We start from the raw sequence: 25,130 nt of genomic DNA on the forward strand, positions 1-25,130 counted from the left end.
GTTAAATAGGGATATAGGGTTAGGGTTGAATAGGGACTAGGGTTAAATAGGGGTATAGGGTTAGGGTTGAATAGGGACTAGGGTTAAATAGGGATATAGGGTTAGGGTTCAATAGGGGTGTAGGGACTAGGGTTAAATAGGGCCATAGGGACTAGGGTTAAATAGGGACATAGGGTTAGGGTTAAATAGGGACATAGGGTTAGGGTTAAATAGGGACATAGGGACTAGCATTAAACTGACTCAGAGCAGACATTGTTGTTGACAAATAGTGATGAAACACAATGACTGTCTTGTTAAACAACTGGTTGCACAACAGCAGAAGGGACTGACCTTCTGAAATGTTCACCACGACCTCCCAGAGAGGTCACATGTCCGCTCTCTCCCCGTGTGCTTACAAGGCTCCGCCACAGGGAATTCTGGGCTTTCAGCGGTGCATATTTCAAGCATATTTGCATTCATCAAACTACCACAAAACCAGCCAATAAAAAACAGAGTTCAAGCCTCTAAAGGGTCTGGTTTGAGTGAGCAGCTTGTTGGTCAGTAATTCAGAGGGTCCAACACTTTTTTTCTGCTGTCTATGCAAAAAAAGAAGAAGCAATCTAGCAGCAATTTACATTAGTAAACTATGGTGTTTTAGATGTATAGATAGAAAGTGTACTGTAAAGTTGTAGTTGGATCAGATGATTTACAGATGCAGAAAGATGTATGAGTCCAGACTGAGTGTTTTATGAATATCAACATGACAGTCACACCTTTTTCTCTGTTTTATGACAGAGCCCGTGAATGTAACGTGTCTCTCCGCCCCCCCCCAGCAGACCAGTATGGATCCACGTGGCTGCCTGTGCTGTTATGGCTGCTCCTCTGTGTGATAAGCTGCTCTCATGTTGCCCCAGCGTAAACTCAACATCCTGTGTCCACACTCTCTTCCTGGCCTTATCACACACTGCGTGTGTAGACGGAATCACAAATACTTCCGGAGGTCAACAGATAAAGTAGACCAACAAACACTGGACCTGACACACACACACACACACACACACACACACACACACACACACACACACACACACACACATGCAAACAGTACAGGGCTGCAAACTGCGTGTGTGCTTATGGTCCAGGGTTCAGTTTGCAGCAGCAAAGCGGTTAAACTTTAAACAGTGATTAACAGAGGAGTTGCTACACGTCTCCTGTCTCCAGTCCATCTCCTCGTTCTGTTTACAAGCTGATTAGATTTTTTTTAAAAGCCCATGTTTTTACAGCTGACTCTCCAGGAAAGAAAAGAAGACACGGATCATAAATGGTTCTCATTCAGAGCCACAAACCACTGCCAAAGCACCATAAAGTACAGCAAACTGTTAGAAACTACAACAACTGGTTTTGGAAAGGCCCCAAAATTAAGACATTGGCTGTGGTCTAATAGTCGAATTTGACCTGGAAGGTTACAAATGGAGTGAAATGACCCGAAAGTAGTTGAGTGGCAGCCATAATAAAAGCTGTTCAGATTGTCTAAGTGATAAGGAAAGGTGCATTATTGCTTCCTCTTTAACCTCCTTTAGCATAGGATAGACTGGACCATCACTCACAAAAGGAAAGGAGTTAATGCCGTCCCACAAGTCCTTGCGGCAGCAAAATTTAAAGCGACGCATCACCTTTTTGTCGTTCATAATCAATATAAAGTAGTGGCGCCGTAATCCTGTTTGCATCGTGCGTGCATTTTATTTTCCGTGGGACATTGCAACACATCCAATAGGCCTAATATTAATAATTTAGGCTACTTCATGGCACTGTTTGAGTGGTTTAATAACTCAGTTAATGTGAGAACTTTACCCTCCAATGCGACAGTGAGCATGTGTTTACAGAATTATGAATGAATGAATCCAAAGTTAACACAACACACCGGACACTGGTTCATCTATAGCCCAGTTACCTCCTCGCCCCTGGCTTATTTCAATATACATGTTTTGTTAAAAACTCCATATGTGACTACAATATTATGACCATGTGTAAAAGTAGGAATATTATGTGGGAAGGTGCAGATTGGCTCTGAATGCATTCAAATCAATTTCCTGAAATACCCCACCCACACAAACCCAAATGAGCACTTTTTTTTCCAGTCTCAGTGGCTTATTGCTTTTGTAGTGATGTATTAGCGTTCTCTTCAAAGATTTACGGTAATAATGAGTAAGGCTGCTTTTACTGTAAAATGTTCCCATGCGTGCAGTAATCTCACTGTAGCTGATATTGTGAGATATCACAATTAAACAGCAAAGACATTTAAACAGCAAAACTAAAAACTGTAATTATAAAGTTCGACAGAGAAAACATGACTTGAATTTAAGCTTATGAAATAATCAATGGAGTGTCTTATACTTATTCCTTTTGAATTCCCCTTCACACCTTTCCTTGTCCTCATGACGTTTACCATCGGGGTTAAAGGAAAAGTTGTTAGAAAAAGGACTTTGGAGGTACGTTTTTGACTTTTCAACCACATACTCCTTGTCAAACCAAATGTTAAAGGACTTTAATCTGTTGTATATGGATATCTTTGAAGATCCCTTTGTTTTCTAACCCCAACCCTTTCTTTCGTGAGTCTGATGCCACTTTCTTTATCTGTTTCTCTCAAACCATCTCTTTATCCCATTGGGAATTTAGAGCTTCCCGGTAACCATTGGCTTTGAGAACTGGAAGTCTGTTTGAAGTTGGTACCATATCATTTTTGGCACAGCAAACCTTAAATATTTAGGCTTCCGGAGACGTAGATGGAGTTTCTATGATGTTAAGGATGACTAATTGAGGAAGATTGGGAAAGATATTGTCAACAACGCAGGTTATGTCGCCTCTGAGAAACATTTTTCTTGCCTTTTTAAGGATCAAAGCGTCTCGTCTCAGTGCCTTCATAACAAATACGAGCCTTTGGTTATTGAAATTCGCCAAGTGATGATAACAGCTGTTGATTCGACAAATACAGCACCGGAATTTACTGAAAATGGATCTGGATCATGTCTCTCTGTTCAAAGCTGACGGTCTCCTGTTTGGCTCAGGATGTGGGTTTAAACTCTCAAACAGTCCGTTGCCATGACCTGCAGTTCACTCACACTCTGGGCTTTTCCCTCCTTGTTTGGCATATTTTTGCAGGTGAGGAAAACTTCCGTGAACTTCCATGACACTAAATAACTGCACCAGGGTGGCTATAAGAGGAGTGGGACTCGAAGCACTTGGAATTGTTCTTCTTTTGGTTTTCCATTAGCAAAAGTTGTAGATAGTACTTGGTACTTTTTCGGTGTCACCTTGGTTGATGTTCAAAGGGAGCAGAGTGGATACTAGGAGGTTGAGTTAACCCTTGTGTTGTCTTCTCGTCAAAATTGAAAATCAACACTTTTGCTTCTTATCAACATTTTTACTATTTATCAACTTTGTCCCTTTTTTCAAACCCTTCTGACGCTTTATTGAATGTTTGTCCCTTTTTTGACGTTTAGCACTACGTAACACTAACTTATTAACTTTAGTTTTACAGTTATTTTTGGAATTAATGTTCAATAAACCTTATTATATAGGAAATTAAACCTAATGTTTGAGTTAGAAAAGCAGAAATTAGGAATTATTTAGATTAAAATTAAAGGAATGGATGTTGATGGATAATCACAGACTGGAATATGTCAACTTTTACTCAATACTATTTCAACAACACTTCCATTGTTTTTATCAAATGCTATAAAATTGAATAAGACACCCCAAAATTAATGAAAGTAGAGATTTGTACTTGCCAAAGAGCGTTGTGTGGAATCAGTCATGTTATTTCGGGGAATTAAAAAGAACATTACTATAGGAAAATGGGGCAATTTGACCCAAAGACAACATGAGGGTTAAAATACTGATTGGTCAACTTGCAGTGTTTCCCGATTTTTTTAAAAGGCAGCCTGCAAAACGACGCCATGGTCTATTGACGAAGTGCAGACGTTCCTCTGTTTGGTTGTTGATGAAAGGATCCAGCGAGTGTCACATCATTGAAGATGATGTCACAACGGTTTTGGTACCAAAAACAAGCCGAGTTGAGTTGAGCCAAACCATGCAGTGGAGATTCTGGCATCTCTGGGATGGAGGACCAAAACCCAAACACAAAGATGTGTTCAAGTTAAGCCCTGCTAGCATGGACTTACTATTAGTTTATCTTAAAAAGGAGCTGGTGTTTTGGTTCCTACCGCCATTAAACTTGCTCAGCAACATCCGAACGCATCATGGAAGTCAGTAAAACTTAAGTCTGGGGAACAAAAGCACCAGCAACAGCGTATTTGTCTGAATGAGAGCTGGATTAGTCGTCGAATAGAGTCCCTCAATACATGCTGATTAATCAGATGAGTCGAGGAGGAAACAAGTCAGCAGATTTACTGAACACTACACACTCAGAAACACACCCAGTGTGTGTGTCCAGGGTCAGACTGTGTGTGTATCAGTCTTTAGTCCCTTAGTGTCTAAGACTACGTTACATTTCAACCTGTCTAATTTAAAAAATAACATGGTGCACACCTGTCAGTTTTCAGAAAAGTGTTACATGTACCCCTGTATGTATGCCATCAATTCCATCGAGAGCGTGTCACACCTGTAGGGGGCAGTGTAACGAGAAGCTCAAGCCCACGTAAGCCAATAAGAATCCCCAAAAATAGCAAAAACAGCAACGGATCACTTCCTCAGCTGCCTACACCTTCGGTTGTCTCAGTTTACATGCAAACAAAGATTTCCAAAATCTTCACTCTGGCTGCAGTTTCTTTTAGAAAGACTCGTTTTCAGAGGCAAATTCTCTGTTTACGTGTAAACAAAAGGCAAAAACCATGGGTTATATCTTTGTTTTTCTAAATAACCATGTAGGTGTAAACAGGGCCATAGTCAGCGTAGTTTTCTGTTCCTTCCTGTGTTTCCCCTCCTGTATTTGAGTCTACTTGTTTGTTTGTGGACAGCACCTTGTCCTGGGCATCTGGCTGAGTAACACACCTGAGGATCACTGCCAATCAACACACCTGAGGATCACTGCCAGTCAACACACCTGAGGATCACTGACAATCAACACACCTGAGGATCACTGACAATCTACACACCTGAGGATCACTGACAATCAACACACCTGAGGATCACTGACAATCAACACACCTGAGGATCACTGACAATCAACACACCTGAGGATCACTGACAATCAACACACCTGAGGATCACTGCCAATCAACACACCTGAGGATCAACTGACATCTACACCCTGAGGATCACTGACATCAACCACCTGAGGCACTACGTATCAACATACCTGATATCGACAATCACACACAGGATCACAGCGTATCAACACACCTGAGGATCACATCAGCTAATCACACCAGGTCACGCCAATCAACACACACTAGGATCACTGACAATCTACACACCTGAGGATCACTGACAATCTACACACCTGAGGATCACTGCCAATCTACACACCTGAGGATCACTGCCAATCAACACACCTGAGGATCACTGACAATCTACACACCTGAGGATCACTGACAATCTACACACCTGAGGATCACTGCCAATCTACACACCTGAGGATCACTGACAATCAACACACCTGAGGATCACTACGTATCAACATACCTGAGGATCACTGACAATCAACACACCTGAGGATCACTGACAATCAACACACCTGACTGTCTTTTCCAATCAACCATCCTCCATAAAGACTCCTGAATAAAGGCTCCTGGTTTCCTGATGTCCGTCACCAGATTATTCCCATCGAGTGGTAGAGAACTTGGTGCGTTTAGAAGCTAAATCAAAGAAATTAAGCTTTTCCAACAACAGTCTGTTTGTCTTTTCTTAGCACTCCAGCCACACCGTGAATCTATACTTCATAAAGAATAAAACCCTTACCTTTAATCATCCGTCTGTAGTGATCTGTACCCACATGTGAGTCCAACTACAAAACATTACAGTTAGGGGTAAGCGAGAGGCTTAATCTGAGATTATTACAGCATTAATGTGTTCATCACTTCGATGCTGTAGCTGGTAAAGGTGGAGCTCATTTTAATGACTTTATATACTGCTGGGTAGATTAATCCATAACATTGAATCATGATTTATTTTTAATTTTTTTAATAATCACAATCAAGAGAGAAACTACAAGAAAAAACAACTACAATTCCAATCTTTTCTTTCCACCAACCATGCCTCAGCACAGACATCTAAAACGGCTTTTTGACATCTAAAGGAGTAAATAATGCTGGTAGTAGGCTAATTAATTTAACACACACACACACACACACACACACACACACACACACACACACACACACACACACACACACACACACACACACACACGCCTCCAGACACAGACTGAGACTTTTGTCAACTCATGCAAGAGTGGAGCTCAGAGAGAGAGAGACGCTCGGGTGATCAAGATTTATTGCAGATGAGATAAGACACACACACACACACACACACACACACACACACACACACACACACACATACACACACACACACGTACAGACCACACACCACGTACACAGGAGGTAACACACACACACTGACACATAATCATGTACATACACATCACATCACACACACATCAAAAGCCTCGGATCACTGCTGCCCTCTCCTCCCTCCTCTTGACCTTTGACCCCATCTCTTCATTCGTCTCGCCTCCTCTGTCTTTTATCTTTCTCTCATGTTTTTCTCTCTTCTGTCTGTAAGTGGCTCTCTGTCTTTTCTACGTTTGAATTTTAAATGGCTGACGTTTTTAACTTTTTAGTTTTGCAAGAAATGCACACAAGTCAAGGCTGGAGCTGAACAAATAAGTACAATTTGTCACATTTAAGTGAAGATTTTGGGGTCATATTTTAGCAATAATTACATTTTATTCACCAAGTTAATTGCTGAGCTCTGGGAACTGAAGACGTCCGACAGGACAAACGTAAAAAAACATCAGATTAGCAAAGCCTGCAAGGGGAGGGGGGGGGGACAAAAAACCAAGACAAACAGTGACATCCTGACCTGTAAATAGCGTGTTACATGTCATCTAGATAACCTGCAGGCTTGTTTGCAACCTGTCTGATCGTGTGAACGCCCCTCTGGACGTCGCTGTGGCAACGTCACCGTGTTTCCAGATCTCAGCTGTTCATGTGTGGATCACAACTGATGCAAATGACTGACAAAAAAATTCAAAAATAAATTGTAATGACCTGTCATGTTAGCTTGGCTCCGCCCTCCTGCGTACTTCTGCTCAGTGTTGTGGCCCTCCTTCCCCACAGGGTTGGGGATAGCAAGGCTAAGCAATGCTAAGCAATGCTAAGCTAATAGTTATTGTTGTTGTTTCCCCTCTTGGTACAAAGGAGGAGCCGGGTTACCAGAGTGGCTCGGGGCAGATCCAATAGTTTTAACGAGAGTCTGGTGGGACCAGGCTACTGTCATGGTCCTTTAACCCTCATGTTGTCCTCGGGTCAAATGAACCCATTTTCCTATATCAATGTTCTTTTCTCTACTTTCATTAATTTTGGGGCGTCTTATTTAATTTTAAAGCATTTGAAAAACTCTCCTGATCTCGACGTGGACAGCCCAACTTTGTAGATTTCCAATGAAAGTATCAGTGTAGATACGACAGAGACAAGGACACAGAGCTGCTTTATTTTAAATTATACTTTATTTCATATAAAAACAAAACAATAAACAAATAAATTAGATATTTCTAAAATGATTCTCTCGAGGAAATGTTTAAGAACTCTGTGATTGTTTACGGTTTGTATCTGGGAGACGAGCAGATAACTGGAATGTAAAGATGTTAATGTGTCCAAAAACTTTGTGGGTTTGTATGTAAATAAAAAAAAAAAAAAGAAGCTTAATTCCAAAATGAGACACTATCCGACACCAGATGATTGACAGCATGAAGAGCAAACAAATGCCGAGAGAAGATACACAAATCCTTCATTGACCAAACGGTTGACTGGTTTCACACAAAGGAAGATGATTGGAGGATGCATTTAGAGCATTTTTGAATAAAACCCTATTTCAAATTTGCATCATTTGAAAAAAAAAAAGCAACCAGAGACAAATTGAGCAACACAACCGGCGATGCAGGTACAGTATCAGCCAACTTAAACTGACATATTTCGGATGAAAATCAATTCAATTCAGTGGAATCACCGGATTAACTTGGCACAATCTCAATGGTTCAATGGTTGTTTGGTTTGTGTCTAAACTGTTTTGTTTGTGGTCGGATTCAGCAGGTGGACCGGGACTTAGTCGGCATTTTGTACCCCACAGGGGAATTTTCTGCAGCTGGTGGTCCCGATGGTGAATGTGAATTAAGATTGGTAATTTCAAAGATGGAGGCTGTGGGGATAAAGATAGGGGCGTTCGGGAGAGAAGAGGAGACATTACCATAATAAAAGCCTCTTCATTTGCACACAAGCAATCCCCACACATCCACCACCAACCCCCCTAAAAAAGAAAAACTCCCTCAGGTCCGTAGTCACACCCATTAAGCCTGCAAAGCCTTCATTGTCCGGCCGGGCTGCGGACCTGAGGACCCCTCGCCAACAGATTGGGCTGGGTGAAGGGTTACAGCCAGACAAAGGAGGCTTCCTCCCCCTTCTCCTCTATTTGAAATCAATCACACTGGCTTTCACATTCAGTGCCCCCCCTCCCTACCTTCTCCTTGTCAGCAGTGACAGTGGGCTTGGGCAAGCTCCCCAACCGAGTCCCCAATGCTATTTAGGTTAAGTCCCACCCTGGACACACTGTCTCTGACGATGTGGACTGAAAGAGTAAAGCTGTTGTCAGAGGAAGCGCACGTAACGTTGTCTCAAAGTTTACGTGGTTGTTTGAACACGTAAATGAGTCTTGTGAGATTTTGAACACTTCAAAACTTGCTGAAAACATGTTTTGTGGTTTTCTGTCCAACAACAGCAACAAGAACTGGAACTCTTTCTGGTTATTTCACCACAAATGGTTTTCCCGGGCTGGAGGTCGAAGCTCTTTACTATAAAATGACAAATGGAGGCTTCATTCCGAAAAAATTAATAGTTAAGCCATCTTTTAATGCACCAATCCGTCATTTTTTAACCACATACATCTGAGGTTGGAGTTGTTAAATTTTGTGTTTCTCAGTTGGTCAAGATACGGGTTGGTTTTTAAAAATGTCTGCAAAAGCTGCTTTTGTGTACCAATTTTAACAGCATCTACTTTATGATTTGGTTGAACTTTGGAGATCATTAAGTACAATTTGTTTTTTTTCGAAATTGAACATTTTTGGAATGACACCTGGACCTGAAGACAATGTGACAGCTACGACAGGTTTGGCACTTGTATCACCAGATTAAATACCTCTCTCCTTTCACCTCCAATAACCTTCATTTTTGTGTCATTCACAATAATTTATGAAAGACAATCGTCTTTCTGCTGCTGATATGTACATACAATATTTTTAATATTATTCTAATATATTCACAGGAAATCATATGGCACTTTGCTGCCGCTACAGCAACTTCTTAGCACAAGGGATCCTGAGATTTAAGACTGTTTTCTTTTTAAATAAGCAACACAAAAGTAAAATAATCTTATATAGAGAGATTTATATTTAACAATCAGTTTCTTCTTTTTTTATCATAGCAAAATAAATCTTTTTTTGTTTGTTAAAAAATGTCTTTATCACCGAGGTTTCTCGCCCTGGTTTTGGGATGTTGTGAGGAGATCATTGCCCGTCGCCTCGCTGAGGGAGAGTCGATCAAACAAAGCATGAGTACCAGGTGTTTTTTTTTCTTCTTCTGTGGTGTTTAGTGCCGCAGTTTTCCAACTTGTCCAACTGTTCTTGGGCACAGTGCCAGAGCTGATAGTCCAAACTACCACGTTTAGTTTGTCCTTTTTTCTTCCGCCCACGATGAAATGCTTTTCTTCAAACCATCACCGTGTGATGAAGCCCACCAGTGCTCCACCTGCATGTGTGTGTTGTTTCTATGTGTGTGTATAAATGCCCCATCTGTGTCTAAGGGCGTCATCTGGTGCCATAATGGAGGTCCAATGGAAAACTTCATGAACAGAAGCTTCAATTTACCTTTAGAAATGCAGCGACGGACCTCCAAAATGGCCGCCAAGGGATGCGTTACCTTGTGTTCATGTCTGTGTATGTGTGGGTGCCTTCAGTTGTGAGTTTACTGGAGCGTCTTTTTCATGTCTATCCGGGAGCGCACGTCCTGGTAGCCCAAGAGGCAGGGGTCGGTGGACAAGGCATCGTGGGTGAAAACAGAGTCGTTGTCGGAGGAGCAGGAGCTGGACGTGTCCTCGCACGACGGGGAGTACTGCTCGAAGGGTGTCGACAGGTCCAAGTACTGAGGGGAGACAGGGAGGTCGGATGTTAGAGACAAGTTGGTGTCTCGAGACAAAATAAAAAACTAACTAATTCACATTTAAATGTTAAAAACGTTGGTGTTTTTTTTACAATAAATATGTAAAAAAACATAGTTGGAAACAGTTTCTCAAAGTTTTTTTAAAAAGCAGAATATTCTTATAGTGCGTGTACAAAGCAAGAAATCTATCACATGTCTTATTGACCAATGCGCAGGCTGCGTTGACATTTCAGCAATTCGGACACTGTAGCCAAACATATGATTTTATTTTTGTTGTGAGAAGTTTATAATAACTGGATACTACTGTCTGTGCATTTACTGTCCCGTGCTGAACACATCTGGACAGCAAATTCCAAAAAGAGCAAAAAGAGGATGTGTATGTGTGTGTACGTCTTGACAAGCCTGTGTGTGTGTGTGTGTGTGTGTGTGTGTGTGTGTGTGTGTGTGTGTGTGTGTGTGTGTGTGTGTGTGTGTGTGTGTGTGTGTGTGTGTGTGTGTTTGAAACCCACCTCGTCAGAGATGGACAGCAGCACTTTGTCCAGCTCCTCCACCAGCTGTTTGAAGGTGGGCCTATGGGTGGGGCCAGCATGCCAGCACTCACGCATCATCATGTAGCTACAGGGAAGGAAACAAAATCAAAATAAATATGGCTTTCGGTTGTGTGTACATCTAATTTGAGCAACTAAAAAAGCATAATATAGTATGCAAATATACATTTTCAACCATGTGCATGATGTACCGCTACACTTTCAAACAAGGCCACGCCCATTTACAAGACCGGAAGTGTGTACTGTTGTCTTTAAATGCCCTAAAAAGATAACGTTCTGTCTAAAAAAAAAACCTTTTTGAGTCAAAGAAATGGCTTCGATGACAATACGCGCACCTCCCCCCATGGTTGGATTTTATGAAATGTTATATATGCTTATGGTGCACCATTTGGGGCTGATGGAAGCCGTTCTCTCACTATCTGTGAGACCAAAACCTGCTAAAAAAAACCATAAGAAAGACTGCGGCTTACAGTTCATGTGTGCAGTTGGAGGGTTTGTCCATTCGGTGTCCCTCCTTGAGCAGCTTGAAAAGCTCCTCGACGGGGATCCCAGGGTACGGTGATCCGCCCAGCGTGAAGATCTCCCACATCAGAACGCCAAACGACCACCTAAGCACAGACGAGGGGATCAGGACACGTTTACTTTTGTTGACAGTGTATTTATGTGTAATATTGTAGTGTATATGTTTTATTGTATTTATTCTCTAGTTTTTATGGGTAAGATGGCGAGTGTGAGCACTGTAATTTCCATTTTTATGGATGAAATAAACTTGACTTGACTGTAGGATGAGGGGGAGTACGAAGATGTTAGCCTATCAGAGAGCATTTCATTATATGGTTCAATTAGGTTTTTATGGGGAGTTCAGACTTGATTTTGTGAGTTTTTGACAAAACAGGAGAGGAAACATTACTGTCTTTGTCTTGAGAAAACCCTCCTGTTTTCCGGCACATATGTTGTGTACGAGAAGTTGGACTTACACGTCGCTCTGGTGTGTGTAGACTCTGTCAAACAAAGCCTCTGGTGCCATCCACTTCACCGGCAGCCGTCCCTGCAGAGCGTACATGGACACATTAGAGCCTCACCTTCATTCACCATAACAACTCACACATTTTTCTTTCTGTCTCACTGTAAAAAGGTTGATTTTTTTTTTTTTGTTGTTGCTCACAATCCTCCCCCTCTCCCCTCTTTTCTAATTAAGTCCCATTAGGCCTGCTGCCAATCAGAGGAAAACATTAGACATCTGTCCTGAGGAGTATTAGAGCTGTGAAAGGAACCTGGCTGAGGAGCACACATGTTTAAGAGAGGGTCAGAGGTCAACTAAAAAAGCCAAAACATTCGAGTAGTAATTTAGCGGCACTCATTACTGCAAAACAAAAGTTCCTCACTGGAAAGTTACAAGAGCGGGGAAAAAAAAGTGATTCCTGAAAACATGCAGCTACAAACTGTCACTTACATTGGTGGTTTTCTTGTAGTAGTCGATCTGGTGGACTCCTCTGGCCAGGCCAAAGTCAGCGATCTTCATCACGTTGTCCTCAGTCACCAGAACGTTCCTGGCTGCCAGATCTCTGTGGATGCACTGCCGAGAGAGAAGAGGAAGAATTAAAGACTGACACAAAGCCCTAAAGTGAGCTTAAGGCCAACTGCTGGGTCTCATAGCATACAGTTGAAATGGTGACGGTGAATGTGTTTTAATTGTAGATTTAATGTCTAATTTGGAAAGCTGGCTAAATGCCATTCAGTATGTTGCCACTTGTTTTTAACACCGATCTCCTTTTACAATCCTGGCCTGAACAAGGATGGCGAACTAAACTTTATTATCATATATAAGCTTGTTCCTTTTGAATTGAGACTTGTGACGCGCCACGCTCTCCTCTCGGTTCCAGCCTGCGGTTTGGAGAAGTCGTGTCAAAACACCGAGGTACGGGAGGTAGAAGTGATTCACTGCAAATTTTCTCCAGAAATGAAAAGACTCAGCAGGAGTCTAAAGTCAACACTCGTTTCAGTGAACGCTACAAAATTAAAATGTCTTTCTATAGAAACCCGGGAGTTTGAAGAAAAAACAAACCCTTTTTGGGAGGAAAAAAGAAAGGCACTGTGTGCCCACATTGAATGGATGTCATTAAGTTTATTTTGGTTTTCATTCGAAATAGACGTGGGATTTGTGGGGACGTGCGAAATGAACCAGTCCTGGTTTGTGGGTCTCCCCATAATGGAGGGTTAGTTTCAGGCTCCTGCATTCTTGAGAGGTCGTAGAGCCAGAAACCCGATGCCTGCACCCAGACGACGGCTCTGCTGCCTGTTTGCTAACAGATTTATGGCAGCGCTAAAAAAGACAAAGGCCTGCGACGGAGGGGACGGACAGATGGATGGGGAAGAGTAAACAGGACTGAAGCTGCGGCAGCTTTCTGCTCAGGAATGTCTGTCTGAGACACCGGCTGGCAGACAAAGGGACGTGTTGATAAGAAACACACAGCCAGAGTGCATGCTGGGAAAATGAAAGGAATAGAGGCATGGGGGGGTGAGAAGAAAAGAGAAAAAGGGCCAGACAGAGAGAGGGGGGGGGGAGGGAGGAAAGGAAAAGGCTGCTGCTGCCATCCAACTGAAGGCCAAGTGCCCACTTCCAAAAACATTGAACTCAGTCCTAATAACATTTCCCTTTAAATTTAACTGCTGATGTTACTGCTGTTGTTTTCATTTTTGTGGCAGTATTTCCCGCCCAGGGATGTGGATACATTTTACTGTAATGAGTCTGATACGTAAACATCCATCTTAAGTTCCTCAGAAGCACCTCAAACCATAAACCCACCATCTGACTTCTATGTTTTAGAAAAGTTATATTTGAGTACAGAACATAGCTGTTGGGGCTTGTAAGCATGCGGATAGTTTCTGCTAAAAGCAGCAAAAAAACATGTTTGTAGTTCACAGTGAAAGTTACAGTACTGTACAAAAAACTTTAATTTTTTAATTATTATTTGTGATATTGGTTAGTCTATAAATATTTTCCCCCCATTTTCCTTTGTGTGGTCAGACCGACAGTATAAAATGTAAAGATGTTCCATTTACAAGGATATAAAATGAAGAAAAGCAGCAAATCCTCATATTCAAGACGCTGGAACCAGATCGTTCATGGCTTTTGTTTTTACTTGATTTGCTGCTTAAACTATTATTGCAATAGTTCTCAATTAACTTCCTGTCAACCGACTGGTCAATAAATCAAATCATTTCTGCACTAAATCATAGTTTTCTGACGAGTTTTCCAACAACTGGTAAAAAAAGGACAGGAACTCTCTGGACACTTCTTCCCCAAAATAAAATGTATGAGTGTTGCCACTGGGATAACCGCCTCTTGCATCCATGTAGTGCTTGCAGAAAAGATTTACAGCCCCTAGAAACTCCCTTTATTTATTTCCACTCTTTACAGTGAACGTACCCGTTTAGAGGCCAGGTACTCCATCCCTCGGGCCACCTGGTAGGCGCAGGACAGCAGGTCTTTGAAGGTGAGCTGCTCCTCAGGCACCTTGGTCACATCAAAGGTGTAGTCCATGCCTGGGGGTCTCCGGGCCCGCAGGTACTCCCTCAGACTGCCTTTGGAGGCGTACTCCACCAGCACATACAGAGGGCCTGAGGGAGGGGGGGAACACATGCCAGATGAAGGACCGGCTTGTTTCTATTGTTGTTTTAGCCTGGAGGACCAACACTCACTAAATTAGTTGATTGATTTACAATACGAGAAGGTTTGGAAGGAAGCTAGCCCTCAGTTGAAGCAGAAATAAAACAAGAAGAAGAAGAAGTTTAGCCAGATGCTCACCATCCTGTGTGCATACTCCAAGCAGGTTGATGATGTTCTTGTGTTTGTCCATCACCTTCATCAGCTCCATCTCCGAGATGAGGTCTGCCAGATCCTTGTCTGTGGCGTCATCTTTGGGGAAACATATACTTTATTTAGAAAAAGACAGCAGACTTTTGCGGATCTCTCGAGGTATTTTTGTAACTCTATCATTTCTTTCCTACCTTTGAGCATCTTAACCGCGACAGTAGACGCCGGATCCGGAGAGTCCTTGTTGATGCCGTAGGCCTCAGCTCTGACCACCTGACCGAAGCAGCCTTCTCCTAGAGGTTTGCCTAACGTTAAACTAGAGAGAGAAAAAGCGAGAGTTAGAGAAAATAAGTATGTTCAAATGAAAACTGTACAAATCCATAATTTGGGGGCTCTGGTTTTTGAAAACATAGCTTGGGTAGAGCCAAAAATGGCCTGTGGCCACGTTTCTATGGGCTCCATGCACAATGTTTGAAATGAGTCCCAGAAGCAAAACTAAATATAGTGAAGAAATACTCTGGTTGCAGCCACTTTTAAGTAAACTCTGTAAACATATTGTTAGAGTAGAGTGTAATTTCTTTGCAGACAATGACAGAAGGGATTATAACTTGCAGATAACTTACTTCTCCCTGGGGAACTCCCAGTCCGGGTCGTAGGGCAACTCAAACTCCATGACTCCAGCCAGCATGGGAGAGCAGCTGGACGAGAGGCGAGCCACCCTCATGAGCGACGCACTGGACTTCCCTGACGAGTTGGAGTCCACCGAGTACTGAAGGAAGAAATAGAGAAAATGTTGTTTTTAGGAACATACAGGAAGTTGTCAAGTGTGGGCACTCTGAACAGGTCTAAACACTTTTGCCTCTTTCAAGCAAATCCCCCGGAATTAAGTCATAGTCGATTGCTTTCCAAAGTTAGAGAAGACATTGAGTCCTCTACCTGTCTGCGGAGAGGAAACTTGGAGAGCTTCTGGACAGGGAGGGCGTCAAACGGCTCCCTTCTGGGATGGACCTGCATTCGACACAACACCACGATGATGATGGCCATGATCAGAGCCAGGAAACCGCAGGCGTAGATGATGATGTCAGTGTATTTGGTCTCCATGGTGTCCATGGCGTCCGCTGCTTCTTCCTCTGTAAGAAGAGGGGGATCAGTTCAAAGTTTGTCAACATTAAGATGGCACTTGCTGAATCTGTTGCTGTCAATTTAGAGCCGTGAATATCAAATTTCCTTTGTGCAGTGTAGCTTTATATTTAAGTTTGTCAATAACAATGCAAGCTATTAAGTCTTCGTTTCAGCACTATATCCGTTTGTTTTTTACCTGAGAGGACGGTGAGCCAGGCGGACTGGTGAGCAAATCCGATTGAATTTCCAGCCAGACAGGTGTACTCTCCTGAATCCTCCATGGTAACTTTGGACAGGTAGAGCACCTCCACCTCTGACATGTTCAGACTGCCGGTCTGCACAACACGGATGTAGAAAAGTTACATAAAAAACACTAGAGGTTTTAATGGATATTGACTATGCGTACCAAATGCTAATGCTACTTTTGTCAGCTACCTATATGTCTGGAAATCAGTTTGTAACTGTAATAAAGATCTGAAACAAAAATGTCAAATGGGAGCAGATAAAGCGGGTTACAGTCTTTTAGACGGAGATAGAGGACCAACCTTGAGGACCCGGACATAAGGCGTCCCGTCAGAGCCGTAGCGGCTGCCGTTCCTTTCTATGTGTTTGAGCCATTGAATGTGAGGCTGGGCATCGCTGTAGACCTTGCAGTGGAACTGGACGTCGCTGCCCACCACTGCTGTGGTGTTGGCTGGTAGACCGGCCTGCAGGATGGGTCTGTGTGGGGAACGCTCTGTGTCAGGAAAGAGAGATGAGCATAGTGAGCAAAGATGAAACGTAGCATTGGGCTCCAGAGAAACCAGCCAGAGCGTAAAGGATATTGCTCCTTCTTCGGGCAACTGTTCAAAGGTGATTCAGCTACATCGAGAAGAAGATTGAACTGATCTGCCAAACTTGGTTTCAGAAATACCTCGGCAGGACAAAAGTGGGGGAATCATATGGAGCTGTGGCTAAAGAGATTCAACTATTTGGCCATTTTAAAGCCGACCAACTTTAAATGCCCAGCAGTTGTCACTGTCATATATTATGTGTTTGCATGCTGGCATACAAGAGCAGGAAATATCATTTTAGGAGGAAAATCGGTTCTATTAGCGTGGCCCTTTGTCAGCTGGTCGCCAGGCTCTCTTTGATCTGCAATTACTCTCGCTCTCTGATCTCGTTAGTTGTCTCGTTAGTCTTCTCCCCCCGTAGACGGGGACGGAAACTGACCCCGCGATGGACAGACAGCAAACAAATGAACAAACAAACTGCAGACTTCCTTGATCTCTCTCCTGTGGACACCTGACCGTCCACATCCTGCTGAGGCCCCCCTGTCACCTTCTGCTTAACCCGCTGGTTGTCCCCTCCCTCAGACAGGAGGCTTCTATTTGAAGGCATGATGCTTTCTCCACAAGTGCTATAGCCGTGAATATTGTCAGCCAGAACATAAAGCATTGACACTCAGATTTAAAGAAAAATCCATAATATCTGTTTAGCCTAATTAAACAATTCAATCCTGTTACATTTTAATTTGCACACATTCTCTAAAATGCGTCCAGACAGAACTTGATCATCCGTTTCTTACCCAGGACATCGAGGACGTAGCTGTGAGCAATGGAGCCATATTTGTTCTCCACCATGCAGGTGTAGTTTCCTCTGTCTGAAGGCACAACGCTCTCCATCACCAGGCTCCAGTGCTGGTGTCTCAGCTAGCCAGAAAAAAACACAAAAAGACAACATCAGCATGGCTCGTCACACTGAACTTTACAAACCCAAATATCTCTGAAAGCCCTGGTGGATCATCTGCATGAACCCAGCTGTCATTCACTCATTTATTTACCATTCAGGAGACATGGAACCATCCTCACCTTGATGCCTCCGATGCGGTGCTCTCCTCTGAATTCACGTCCATTTTTGAGCCAGCGGATGCTCGGGATGGGGCTGCCCATGGCCGGGCAGCGAAACTTCACCGTGTTGCCTGCAGGGACGGCATACAGCTTCTTCTCCATACGCTGGGTGTGGGTCCAGTAGGGACCTGTTTAGACAAAGACCAGTCAATGAGCTTTAAGTCAGAATGAAGCTTGGATGAAGCCTGAAGGTTGAGTTGTAATAAGTTCTCAAGGAACAACGGCAACACACCCAACACACCTCTGGAGAAGTAAACCTGGTCGTTTTCAATCTCAGCCGATGAGTCCTCCAGCCCGTTGTCCTCGTCATCGTCCCCTGACCCCAACGAGTCTGGAAAACAAATGAAGACGCTATGAATAAACATTTCTCGATTATTGTTTTGTCTAGGAAATGTCAGAGTTCAAAATGCTCATTGCAATCCAACAAAGCCTGAGTTGGCTGAATGAAGTTGCTTTTTTTGTCAAACTAACAGACCAAAGACTAAAGATACTCTTCAACCACCATATTTAAGTTAGGGAAAGAAGCATATGTGGGTATTTAAAATCTGGAACCAGTAAAATATTGGCATTTTTGCTTGAAAAATTACTTTTAATGATGGCTATAATCTCTTTGCTATCAACTTTGTTTCTACCGACAAAGCAATCAATGACTCACTTCCTGTCTAATATCACACAAAGTTTGGCGGCCATGTTGAAGGTCCTCAACAAGAGTGTCAGGTGATTGTTTTGAACACCATGACGTTAGCGTGTTGACATGGCTTAACTTTATGCTGTTAAGCTAAGGGCATTAGCACCAACACTGACATATAACATAAATCTTTAGGCAACACAACAACGGTCAGTTAGCAACGGTGTCTGTGTCCTCACCTGCCACACTGATGGTGAAGTTCCTCACAGGATCTTTGGTTCCCCGGACAACACAAACATAAACGCCAGAGTCCTCATATGTCACGTCTGTGATCTCCATGATGGCTCCGCGGATCTGGATGCGGGGCGTGGGCACAACCCGGATTCCCTCCTTGTACCAGTTGACCGCCATGCCTGGCCGGGTGCTCGTGTCGCAGCGCAGTTTCAGGACGTTGCCTGGCTCCAGCAGGAGATGTTCTGTTGTGTCCTCACTCAGGTCCTCAAGAACATCTGTTGAAACCAAAGAACATCAGCACAACATTAAGTCTCTCCTTCATTTTCTATACATTTAACTCTTATATCTTATTATCTTATCTTATCTTATTCTTCATCTCCTTTCTAAAGCAAGTAGCCTTCCCCTCAACTATGACCTTAACACTTCAACCCCATTATCTTCTCTCCCTACATACACACACAATGAGATTACCATGGAGACCAGGAGGCCCGACTGACCAAACAAACCCCCTCCTCCGCTTCATCTTTTTGTTCCCCTGTGGATTATTGTGGGGCTGAGAGCGATCTAGCTAACACAGCAAACTCCCTCCCCAAAAAAAGAAGAAAGTAAAGGAGGAGGAAGAGAGGCTGAAACTAATGAAGATGTCGCAGCGTGACAGTGGACAGAGAGTCAATCTAAGGGGCGGTGAAGATTCACTGGAGATCGAAGTGAGGGACAGGAGGAGAGACGTTCATTCCAGCCTGGGGAGGAGGACGAGCCCAGGGCTGTTAGTTAAAGATGTTCTTTGTCGATTAACATAACAGAGTCATGCAAAAAGCATCTTGTTGTTCATAAGTTTCTTGGAAATTAGTCATTAAGGATGAAAGAAAAGCATAACAAATGACAACGAAGACAATCCATTAGTCGACTAATCCACTAAGAGGGATTTTTGGTTTTACAAACGTTTTCTTTAAAGCTGTGTATGCTTTAATTTCTGGATTGTAAATCTTTCAAGACGTTACAATCACGGACAATGAATGCAAATAAAACATTTATCATTTTGGATTGTGATATATTTTCAATGAATGTGTTGAGTGCATGAGAATGTGCAGTTACCTGACGGGATATCAGCAGCAGTGAGGTCCACAGTTCGGGAAATGATGGTACCTGTGGATGGAAACGTGGTTATTAGAAAATAACGCAACACTTGGTCCAAACATTGTAGTGTAATTAGGCTAAAATTCCCACTGGGCTCTTTGGAAGCTGGCACAAAAACTAACAAGATAAGCCCAAGCGTTGGTGTGATAAGAGTGTCTCACCAGACAGGACGTCCAGCCACGCCGACTGCATGGCCTGCACTGTCTGCCCTGCGTGGCTGCTCTCAGCCATGCAGAGGTACTCTCCTGCGTCCTCCAGAGTGATGTTGGACAGATGCAGAGTGTTCACCTTGGACATGTTGCTCTGCAGGGCCTGCAAGGAGAAGAGATCGTTGCAACATGTTATATTTAATATCTATTGCAATTAGGACAGAATCGGAAACTGACTCAAACTTGTTTATTTGTATCTCAGCTGATCTGTTCTCACCGTCAGAGCTCTGAGGTGAGGCTGACCCCCCTGGCCGACCTCGGTCTTCAGCCACTGCACCTTGGTGGACGCTGGCCGGTGGACTTTACACACCAGCGTCACCTGACCACCCAACAGCCCTGTGGTGTTTTCTGGGTAACCTGGCACAATCAGAGGCTTGGAGACCCGGAGATCTGGATAACAAAAAGAAGGGTGGAGGAAGGAATTTTGACTCCTTGTGGATTTCACTTTGAGATTCATTTTCACCATGTGACTTTAAAAGCAGCACAAAGATCCTTGTGCTCTGACTCATTTACTCCTAAAATACCAGATTTCCAGGTGTCTTCTTATGGTTATGTCGCAGAATAAAGGACTTTCAATAAAATGCTACAATCTTTCTTGGTTTAAACGCACTCTCCGTGAGTGAGACAAGAATTGTCAAAACACACCCCTGTAGTTTCAGTTTACCTCTAAAAGGTCCGGCCGCAGTAGGACACCATGTTCCTTAACAACTGCTGTCATTTAATGCCACCAGGGGCTGGCGATAGAGTGCCCTGATAACCCGGCTACTATCGTATCAGCATCATCTACAGTGCCATCCATTCACTAGGTCACTCGCTCGCCCAATCACTTGTTGGAGCATATGTGCGCCCTGGCCGGGTCCTCGCTGCTCAGTCACTCAGAACGAGCAATTTTCCAGGGCAATTTTCTGTCTGATTGCTTCCTGCGAGCGCTTAGTGAAAAGGCAATCTGTTCCCTTGTCGGAGTGAAGTGCTGCCCAGAGTGCATGTGGAGGTAGAGCTTTCAGGAGCACACACACTCACACACACACACACACACACACACACACACACACTTACATCCTTGTTAGTGGAAAATCAGAAACGCTGATTGGTCAAAGCAGCCGAAAGGAAAACACATTAAAAGAAACGTTGTGATGGATTGCTTTAATGTGAACAAACTACCAACTGTCCTCTGAGTTCAAATATATTTAGAATGAGAGATCCCAACAAGCCACACTTTCATCTAATGGAGCAAACACAGTAAAACAGTTGGCAGTAAATCACAGAGATGAGCGCACACACACACAAACTTCCAGCCGTGCTAATGAACTTGCAGAGACAGGGACGGTGCCCTGGAGATGAACTCGCGGCAGAGTGTGAATTGTCACCCAGAGGCGAGGGGGCAAACAAAACACAACACAACACAAACAAACCGCTCGAGGGGTGCGAGCCAACCATCAGCCGGCCGGCCGGCTGGGCTGGCATGGCAGAGCTGAACCCTCTGTGGAAACCAGTCGGGACAATGAGGAGTCTCAGGCCCTGACCCGGGAAGCCAGCAGCAGAGCTATGGATCCGTTTTATAACGGCATCGCTGCAGAACATCTCAAATCATTCAATGTTGTTCGTGAGGCTTGAGAATTTCATCCAGTCAGGTCAGTTAGCAGCTTTAATACTAAGGAGCTGGGGTAGCTCCGTAGTATTAGTTTAACCCCCTAATTACCAATTATATTGTCATGTGGTTGTGTGCAAATACTGCAAAAATAAATACTTCTTCTCCATTCTCTTCTCCTCTCCAACTATCTGCTCATTGGGAGGCCACAAGTTGCGACTGAAAGCTCCTGAAGAAGTCTAGTAAGTGAATATTGAGTTACTTTTTCTGATGTTAGGAATGAACTCAGACCTCAACATCACAGATTTGTAAAAACAGTTAATGAAGCACGTGCTGTCATGTGTAATCAAAGATAGGATTTGGTTCACATTATACTTTGTTAGAAATCATTCACTATCTAATTCATGTATGAGAAGTTATAACAAACACTTGTTCCAACGGTCCAAGTCTGTCCGAAGCACTCTGCCTAACCAGCAGATGCACTCCTACAAAATAAAAGCCAACCTATTTATTCCAAGCAGAGACTAAAGCAAAAGATGGCCTTCACTCTGTTCGCCCTAATGTTGTGAAGTTAAACAATTAACAGCCTTTTGTGATGTCATTCAAAAATTCTACACATCCATGTTAAAGGAAAGGTTTTTTTTCTTTACATCTCTCTTAAAAACCCAAGGATTAAACTAACCAAGGATTTAAGTTCATCACTTTAACTTTGACGTCATCAGTGTACATTTACTGATTTTACGTCTGCATTGCAGACTGGATAACGGTACTCAGACTGTTATTTAGTCTGTAATGATGTGGCAGAAAAACACTACTGAAAATAGGTTTTTCTGGGGGGGGGGGGGGGGGGGGGGGGGGGGGGGGGGGGGGGGGGCATTGGACAAGAAATATTCCTGCATTTAGCAGCATGCATTCAGTAACATTAGATGTATCATTAGATTTAGCCACACAACAATGTGAAATACTTCAAAAAGATGAATATAAACTTTGTTGGATGAAAACGAGGATGTTTCTCTTCCAACAGTTCTTCTTTTTCATCCTAATTCTGAAAACTGAATGAGCTCTACCCTGTCAGGAGTCTGAGCCGTGCACTGTGGGTCCCTCTGACCCCTCACCACCTCTCCTCAGCTGGACTCATCTTTGGGGATGCGGAGGTCTCTTTTCACTCTTTTAACTGACATGCGGGGGGGGGGTGTTTCCTTTTCTTATTGATGCCACTTCTCTGTCTTCACTGTTAAGATAATCTTCCTTCTTCTTGTCATATTTACACTTTCTCTTTGAGGCGTGTCTCTTCTCTAGAGTGACGTCCCACAATAAATTTCTATAGTGAAAACCAAAAGTGACAAATCGAGATCATTTTGTTCATTCGTTAAATCCAAACTCTAATCCCAATTTTTCAACTGATGATTAGGACACCCTGGATCTCACAGAGCCGTATTTTTTGTGTTTATTTTGGCCTGTTTTTGCAGTAATATTTCTAGATCGCAAACCAGCTGTAGTAACTTGCAACTGCTTCCTGAACTTACTGATAATCCTGTGTAATACGTTCCACTGGGGAACTACAAAGTAGTTCAACGGAGGTTTGTTTGTGGGAAATGAGGCTTGACTCTGGCTTATAAAAGTGGTTCGGATCAGATTGTTTTTGCAGAGAAAATCTGGAAACATTCATCCACTTTGAATTGAGTTCATTCTTGCGATCAGAAAATCACAGATTTGTGAGGGAACAGTTTGAAACACCAAAGCACCGAGATAAAAGATGCTGCACCTGCAGCTGCAACCTGCACGTTTTACAACCTAAAGATCTTTCTATCATCCATCCTGCTTTGACTTTCTTCTCGTCGTCTTGTAAATAAACCTGAAAAGGTTTTTTTCTGCACATTGTCGTCTGAACAAGCAAGCCCCGGCCGGCCTCACGGGGCCCTGAAGTACAAAGTGGGGCCACAGGGAGACGAAGAAGAGACAGCTCCTGTGCTCGATGCCTCCGGGGCTACAACCCACTTTGTCTTTCATCAATCTACACACAGAAATGTCACCCAGTCCTTTAATCTGATTTAAGGCAAGACATCACAGGGGAATAAGGAAAATAATAAGATAAGTAATACATATCACCATCAAACTTCCCCAGTTGATAACTCACATTAAGGGAATCATTTTTTGTATTGTAAGTTTTCTGAAAAGTAATGCTTAAATATGCAAATAAGGCAGTGTTTAAAAAAAGAAAAAAAAGAAAGTGGATTAAGGTTAGGTTCATATATTTGAGTCAAAGGTTTTTACAGAAGGAATGTTGGATATCTCTTTTTACCACAAAATACTGTCAACAGCCACAAAGAAAACTATTCTCTCCATGTTTTAGGTACAAAATGGTGAATAGTCAGACAATGAATGATACACGATCAACCCGCTATTTAGAAACCTTTAGAGTATTCTACTTACAACGCAACTCAATGGAAAAAAGAATGGAGCTGACAATGGCGGACTTATTGCATTGGCTTCTGTTCGTAAAGCATCACTGTCAAAGCCCCTGCACCCCCGTCCCTCCTCATCCTCCACAGCTGGCACACAGCCAGGCAGATTTACACTTCCGAGCCCCGGGGCCTCGGCCGGATCAGGTAGCTTAGTTTACGGCAGCAAAAACACTGAGAGCCTTTTCCTCTCCCTCCATCCAAGACTCGACTGCAGCCGCTCTGTCATTTTTACCGTCACCTTGACTTCCTCTGTGGCCACGGCTGCCAAGAAGCTGACACGTTCTAGTTAGTAAATGTGGGCTGATTGAAACCTTTACAGATTCATTCACACAGTTACTTTCAGGCACACTTCTCCTGAGCAGTTCCCTGCGATACAATCAGACCTTTCAGCCACACGCTTATCTGACTTTTATGCAACCCAAACCCCCAGAAGAAAACAAGGAAACCATCTTGTGATTTCAGATCAGATCTGACAATGTTTTATAGTTTCAGGCGTCATCACCTGCAGAAAAAAAAACCAGTTCAGGCCTTACCTTTACTCCTTCTTTCGTCAATGGACCTGGCGGAAACTCTGTCCATCAAACAGAGCAGGAGAATGCAGTAGGTGCAGATCCTCTCCATCGTCTGTGTGTGTCTTCTGTTTTGTTTTTTTTTAAAGTAGAAATGTACGCCGGAAGCCAGGAGTTGGCCTCACACTCCGGTGCCTGGCATTGGGAACTTCAGAAACCAACAAAAAGTCTTTAAATGGGAGTCCTGCAGATGCAAACAAACACAACGGGAGACAGTTATCTGCTGATCTGGAGAGCAGCTTCAACACATAAACTTCTCTGTTCCGATTTACACCAGGTGGCATGAAAACACAAACAATTGTTCAGACAAATAGTAAAAAGAGGCTGTTTTGACTGTGTGCAGCTGTATTCTTAACCAGATGTCCTGCTAACTGTCCCACTCAGCGGCCTCACATTGTCCAGGCGCTCCTGCGTCATGAATAAGGAGCAGGGCTGTTACCGCCTGTTGTTTGTCAATGGACGGCCCGGCTCAGTCTGCCCCGGGATAATGGGCCCTTACTGGGAAAACACTTGAAACTTGCCAGGGAGCTACAGAATGTGAAGGAGCAGCAGAG

The 25,130-nt window shown here is 43.3% G+C and overlaps 1 protein-coding gene and 1 long non-coding RNA gene across 2 annotated transcripts in view; both read right to left on the minus strand.

The window, feature by feature from the left end:
* Positions 1-4,692, minus strand: part of LOC116701142 (uncharacterized) — an 8,891-nt gene extending 4,199 nt beyond the window's left edge. The window contains exon 1 of the long non-coding RNA XR_004334831.1: positions 4,599-4,692. This is a non-coding gene — a long non-coding RNA (uncharacterized LOC116701142). The remainder of the gene's footprint in view (positions 1-4,598) is intronic.
* Positions 4,693-9,082: 4,390 nt separating this feature from the next.
* Positions 9,083-24,760, minus strand: fgfr4 (fibroblast growth factor receptor 4; the record flags this gene model as incomplete). The annotated part of the gene is given in 20 exon segments (XM_032534674.1): positions 9,083-10,352; positions 10,880-10,985; positions 11,389-11,526; positions 11,896-11,966; positions 12,372-12,494; positions 14,349-14,539; positions 14,727-14,837; positions 14,930-15,051; positions 15,359-15,504; positions 15,672-15,865; positions 16,054-16,192; positions 16,403-16,593; positions 17,425-17,548; positions 17,708-17,874; positions 17,988-18,077; positions 18,614-18,883; positions 19,704-19,754; positions 19,907-20,057; positions 20,172-20,344; positions 24,541-24,760. Coding segments are annotated over 20 exon segments (2,823 nt in total). The 3' UTR covers positions 9,083-10,175.
* Between the last annotated feature and the right edge of the window lie 370 nt (positions 24,761-25,130).

This window comes from Etheostoma spectabile, chromosome 13, assembly GCF_008692095.1.
Source record: "Etheostoma spectabile isolate EspeVRDwgs_2016 chromosome 13, UIUC_Espe_1.0, whole genome shotgun sequence".
Taxonomy (NCBI): domain Eukaryota; kingdom Metazoa; phylum Chordata; class Actinopteri; order Perciformes; family Percidae; genus Etheostoma; species Etheostoma spectabile.